Source organism: Electrona antarctica, assembly GCF_951216825.1.
Source record: "Electrona antarctica genome assembly, contig: scaffold_223, whole genome shotgun sequence".
Taxonomy (NCBI): domain Eukaryota; kingdom Metazoa; phylum Chordata; class Actinopteri; order Myctophiformes; family Myctophidae; genus Electrona; species Electrona antarctica.
Genome location: NW_027638010.1, coordinates 82,237 through 88,451, shown reverse-complemented (window position 1 = coordinate 88,451; position 6,215 = coordinate 82,237). Strand labels below are relative to the sequence as shown.

At 47.1% G+C, this 6,215-nt stretch overlaps 1 protein-coding gene across 1 annotated transcript in view; it reads right to left on the bottom strand.

The window, feature by feature from the left end:
• The window catches only part of LOC306918465 (uncharacterized protein), a 67,821-nt gene extending 61,606 nt beyond the window's left edge, over positions 1–6,215 (bottom strand). Inside the window, exon 1 of the mRNA XM_079531367.1 lies at positions 6,199–6,215. Coding sequence (XP_079387493.1) covers positions 6,199–6,205 — 7 coding nt within the window. The 5' untranslated portion in view covers positions 6,206–6,215. The remainder of the gene's footprint in view (positions 1–6,198) is intronic.

The window sequence follows — 6,215 nt, the reverse complement described above, 5'->3', positions numbered from 1 at the left end:
TGTTGTTGTTTACATGTATCCTTCTAGACCAGTGACTGTACTGTTGTTGTTTACATGTATCCTTCTAGACCAGTGACTGTACTGTTGTTGTTTACATGTATCCTTCTAGACCAGTGACTGTACTGTTGTTGTTTACATGTATCCTTCTAGACCAGTGACTGTACGGTTGTTGTTGTTGTTTACATGTATCCTTCTAGACCAGTGACTGTACGGTTGTTGTTGTTGTTTACATGTATCCTTCTAGACCAGTGACTGTACTGTTGTTGTTTACATGTACCCTTCTAGACCAGTGACTGTACTGTTGTTGTTTACATGTATCCTTCTAGACCAGTGACTGTACTGTTGTTGTTTACATGTATCCTTCTAGACCAGTGTCTGTACTGTTGTTGTTTACATGTATCCTTCTAGACCAGTGACTGTACTGTTGTTGTTTACATGTATCCTTCTAGACCAGTGACTGTACTGTTGTTGTTTACATGTATCCTTCTAGACCAGTGACTGTACTGTTGTTGTTTACATGTATCCTTCTAGACCAGTGACTGCACTGTTGTTGTTGTTTACATTTCGGTTTAATAAACTATGCAGTCAATCAATCAATAAAGCCCTCTATCAGGTGGAAGAGCGTCTCACAGTGGACACTACACTACACTACCCAGAACGCACCACTCCTAACCACTGCATGCCTGGCCTATCTCACAGTGGACACTACACTACACTACCCAAAACGCACCACTCCTAACCACTGCATGCCTGGCTGACCATAGACATATAAAGGTAGACGCCCTTTCCGCCTCTGGAGCATATGTGCTCAAGGGAGGGCAAAACTTTCCCCAGATTCCTTGCGAAGCCCCGCCCCCCGCGGAAGCATGAGTGTGCGTCACAGAGGGCATGTTCGGGTCTGTAAGTCCTGGAAAAGATGTGCTGTGATTGGCAAGTAATCACTTGAGTGGCAGCGTGACGTAACGTGCCTTCCACACTTCCGACGTACTTCCTCTCCTAGTGTAAATTCTTCCGCCCCTCCTTCAACACACATCGCTCCAACCAACTGCAGTGGCCAATGAGGTCGCTCCAACCAACTGCAGCGGCCAATGAGGTCGCTCCAACCAACTGCAGCGGCCAATGAGGTCGCTCCAACCAACTGCAGCGGCCAATGAGGTCGCTCCAACCAACTGCAGCGGCCAATGAGGTCGCTCCAACCAACTGCAGCGGCCAATGAGGTCGCTCCAACCAACTGCAGCGGCCAATGAGGTCGCTCCAACCAACTGCAGCGGCCAATGAGGTCGCTCCAACCAACTGCAGTGGCCAATGAGGTCGCTCCAACCAACTGCAGTGGCCAATGAGGTCGCTCCAACCAACTGCAGCGGCCAATGAGGTCGCTCCAACCAACTGCAGCGGCCAATGAGGTCGCTCCAACCAACTGCAGCGGCCAATGAGGTCGCTCCAACCAACTGCAGCGGCCAATGAGGTCGCTCCAACCAACTGCAGCGGCCAATAAGGTCGCTCCAACCAACTGCAGCGGCCAATCAGGTCGCTCCAACCAACTGCAGCGGCCAATAAGGTCGCTCCAACCAACTGCAGCGGCCAATCAGGTCGCTCCAACGAACTGCAGCGGCCAATGAGGTTGCTCCAACCAACTGCAGCGGCCAATGAGGTTGCTCCAACCAACTGCAGCGGCCAATCAGGTCGCTCCAACCAACTGCAGCAGGCAATCAGGTCGCTCCAACCAACTGCAGCGGCCAATGAGGCATCTATGTGGCTGACACTACCCAGAATGCATCACTCCTCATCTCACAGAGGGTCTGAGCACACTTTAGATTCCATGCGTGGAGAGAAGAAGCTGTCTTTTGCGTCATTTCCGTTTTTTTAGACAGCTGGTGGATGAAAAATAAGCTCCACCCACGCGGCAGATTGCCGCGTCGGCCAGATTCCCGGAAAAGCTTTCCCCAGCGGCATTCTGCCGCGTGGGTGGAGCTTCATTTCCATCCACCAGCTGTCTAAAAAAACGGAAATGATACAAAAGACAGCTTCCTTTGGTCGCGCATGGAAGTTCAAGTGTGCCCAGGCTGAGTGGATGTCTTCCAACCACCTCAAGCTGAACTCAGACAAGACTGAGCGTCTCTTCTTCCCATGGCTACTATCTCCATTGTGATGTCCCACACACACCACTAGTGGATAGAGTGCTCTGCCTACCTGCTTAGCCCTTTTCCAATAGAGCGTCGCAGTCCCGCCCCCTACCATGGACCAGGAAATTAATCCCAATGCATTTTTCCCATAGACATTTCAAAAAGTATTTATTTAAAGACGGTTACGCCGCGGACAAAGCCAACTCGAGTCGTGACAACTCATGACAACACAAACAATATTTTGGACCAAACAAATAATTACAAAGAAGAAAAACAAAAAAAAAAGTGTTGTAACCTGCCGTTTTTTTGTTCTTTCTAATTACTTGTTCGGCCCAAAAAATGGTGTTTGTTGTCATGATTTGTCACGACTCGAGTTGGCTTTGTCCGCGGCATAAACGTCTTTAAATAAATACTTTCTGAAATGTCTATGAGGAAAATCAGGAGAATCATTTCCTGGTCCATGGTAGGGGGCGGGACTGCGATGCTCTATAGGTGAGAATGTGTGGGGCATTCCAGCCTAATGGCTGATTGGAAAGCACCTGGGCCCGGTGCCTCCAACAGCTATAAATAGCCCTGCCCATGTCAGTCTTGTGAGAGTTCCAGAGGAGGCAGACCGGCCTCAACTCCCCTGCCTGTTGCTTCATGCCTTCCTTTGTTTGTTATGTTTAAGTTATTCTTTTCATCCACACACGCACCACACTGTCAACATCCATCCATCCATCCATCCATCCATCCACCCACCCATCCATCCATCCATCCATCCACCCATCCATCCACCCACCCACCCATCCATCCATCCACCCACCCACCCACCCATCCATCCATCCATCCATCCATCCATACACCCACCCATCCATCCATCCATCCATCCATCCACCCACCCATCCATCCATCCATCCATCTCTAACTATCTCCATAGACAACTATCTCCATAGACAACTGTAACTATCTCCATAGACAACTCTAACTATCTCCATAGACAACTCTATCTCCATAGACAACTCTAACTATCTCCATAGACAACTCTATCTCCATAGACAACTCTAACTATCTCCATAGACAACTCTAACTATCTCCATAGACAACTCTATCTCCATAGACAACTGTAACTATCTCCATAGACAACTCTAACTATCTCCATAGACAACTCTATCTCCATAGACAACTATCTCCATAGACAACTCTAACTATCTCCATAGACAACTCTAACTATCTCCATAGACAACTCTAACTATCTCCATAGACAACTCTATCTCCATAGACAACTCTAACTATCTCCATAGACAACTCTAACTATCTCCATAGACAACTCTAACTATCTCCATAGACAACTATCTCCATAGACAACTCTAACTATCTCCATAGACAACTCTAACTATCTCCATAGACAACTCTATCTCCACAGACAACTATCTCCATAGACAACTGTAACTATCTCCATAGACAACTCTAACTATCTCCATAGACAACTCTATCTCCATAGACAACTCTAACTATCTCCATAGACAACTCTATCTCCATAGACAACTCTAACTATCTCCATAGACAACTCTAACTATCTCCATAGACAACTCTAACTATCTCCATAGACAACTCTAACTATCTCCATAGACAACTCTAACTATCTCCATAGACAACACCTTGGTAACCTCAGTTCCAACAGCCAGGAACCTTGGTGTTGTCCTGGACAGTCAGCTCCCATCCATCCATCCATCCATCCACCCACCCACCCACCCACCCATCCATCCATCCATCCATCCATCCATCCACCCACCCATCCATCCATCCATCCATTCATCCACCCACCCATACATCCATCCATCCATCCACCCACCCACCCATCCATCCACCCACCCACCCATCCATCCATCCATCCATCCATCCATCCATCCCTTGGACAGTCCTGGACAGTCGGCTCTCGTTCAAAACACACATCACAGCTGTCACTCCATCCTGTAGATTTACACTATATAACATTCAGACCCTTCCTCACCCAGGAGTCAGGCAATCAGACCCTTCCTCAACCTAGGGCGGCTGTGGCTTAGGAGGTAGAGCAGGTCATCCAATGATCCATGGGTCGGCGGTTCGAATCCCGGCTCCTCCTGTCTACATGTCGAAGTGTCCTTGGGCAAGACACTGAACCCCAAATTGCTCCCGATGTGCTGGTTGGTACCTTGCATGGCTTCCGCTGCAATCGGAAGTAAGAGAGACTTCCAACTATCTGACCTTCAAATTCAACCTGAAAAGGTGGCTAAAAACGATTCAAATCTGTAATCATGAGTAACTATCAGCACTATTTGGTATTTACAACCGGTGTCATTTCTTTGTGGAGTTGCTGTTGTTCTGTCCCCTGTACCATGTTGATCTGTTCCTGTATTTTACTGTATTGTACTGTGTTTTCGTATGGACATGGTGTTGGGTGCTGGCACATATGCACACATGGCATCAACGCATGGTGCTGTGTGCCGGCACACACACTCTGTCTTTCTTGTATCTGTTGTATTGTGTTTTTGTATGGACATAGTGTTGGGTGCTGGCACATATGCACACATGGCATCAACGCATGGTGTTGTGTGCTGGCACACTACACTATGTCTTTCTTTTTATCTGTTTTGTATTGTGCTTTTGTATGGACATACTGTAGTGTTGGGTGCTGGCACATATGCACACATGGCATCAACGCATGGTGTTGTGTGCTGGCACACTACACTATGTCTTTCGTTTTATCATTCATTTCTTAAGAGCCTGCCCAGGGACTACAGATGAAATTTAGCTTTGGCTAACTCTGGCCCATTTACATTGATGTGAAAACTGACATGTTGATTAATGAGCTTTGTCCCTGTCAAATAAATAAATAAATAAATCGGTGTATGAATGTGTGTATGAATGGGTGAATGTAATGCACAATCTATGTAAAGCGCCTTGGATAAAGGCGCTATATAAATGCACCATTTACCATTTACCATTTACCATTTACCCAGGAGTCAGCCAATCAGACCCTTCCTCACCCAGGAGTCAGCCAATCAAACCCTTCCTCACCCAGGAGTCAGCCAATCAGAGCCTTCCTCACCCAGGAGTCAGCCAATCAAACCTTCCTCACCAGGAGTCAGCCAATCAGACCCCCCCCCCCCCCCCCCCCCCCCCCCCCCCCCCCCCCCCCCAGGCACTGCAACCTGGGGGGGGGGGGGGGGGGGGCACTGCAACCTGGGGGGGGGGGGGGGCACTGCAACCTTTTGACTGCAAGTTGTAACACTTGCTACTCACCCAGGGTATGACATCACCATCATACGCTGATACATCCAATCAGAAAAGTCCTATCTGATTGACAGCCCATACATCCAATCAGAAAACTCCTATCTGATTGACAGCCCATACATCCAATCAGAAAAGTCCTATCTGATTGACAGCCCATACATCCAATCAGAAAAGTCCTATCTGATTGACAGCCCATACATCCAATCAGAAAAGTCCTATCTGATTGCATTAAACAACATTACACAACAATAACATATAAACATTTATTAGCTCAGCTTTCCCACAAGATTTCCCACAAAAACATTACAAACAGGTCCTTTGATGTTGGTGCAGGTCTAAAGTCAATAGACTTGATGTTGGTTCAGGCCTAAAGTCAATAGACTTGATGTTGGTTCAGGCCTAAAGTCAATATACTTGATGTTGGTTCAGGTCTAAAGTCAATAGACTTGATGTTGGTTCAGGCCTAAAGTCAATAGACTTGATGTTGGTTCAGGTCTAAAGTCAATAGACTTGATGTTGGTTCAGGTCTAAAGTCAATAGACTTGATGTTGGTTCAGGCCTAAAGTCAATAGACTTGATGTTGGTTCAGGTCTAAAGTCAATAGACTTGATGTTGGTGCAGGTCTAAAGTCAATAGACTTGGCTGCCATATGATGTCATTCCAAAAGGCAGACATTGGAGAGGAGAGCGTCCCTCAACATAAACATATTGCATCGATGATGCAGCTGATGCACAAACGCACGCACGCACACACACACGCACGCACACACGCACACACACACACACACACATAATAAGTAGCAAAACAAACAGTAACATACTTAGCATGTTGATGATA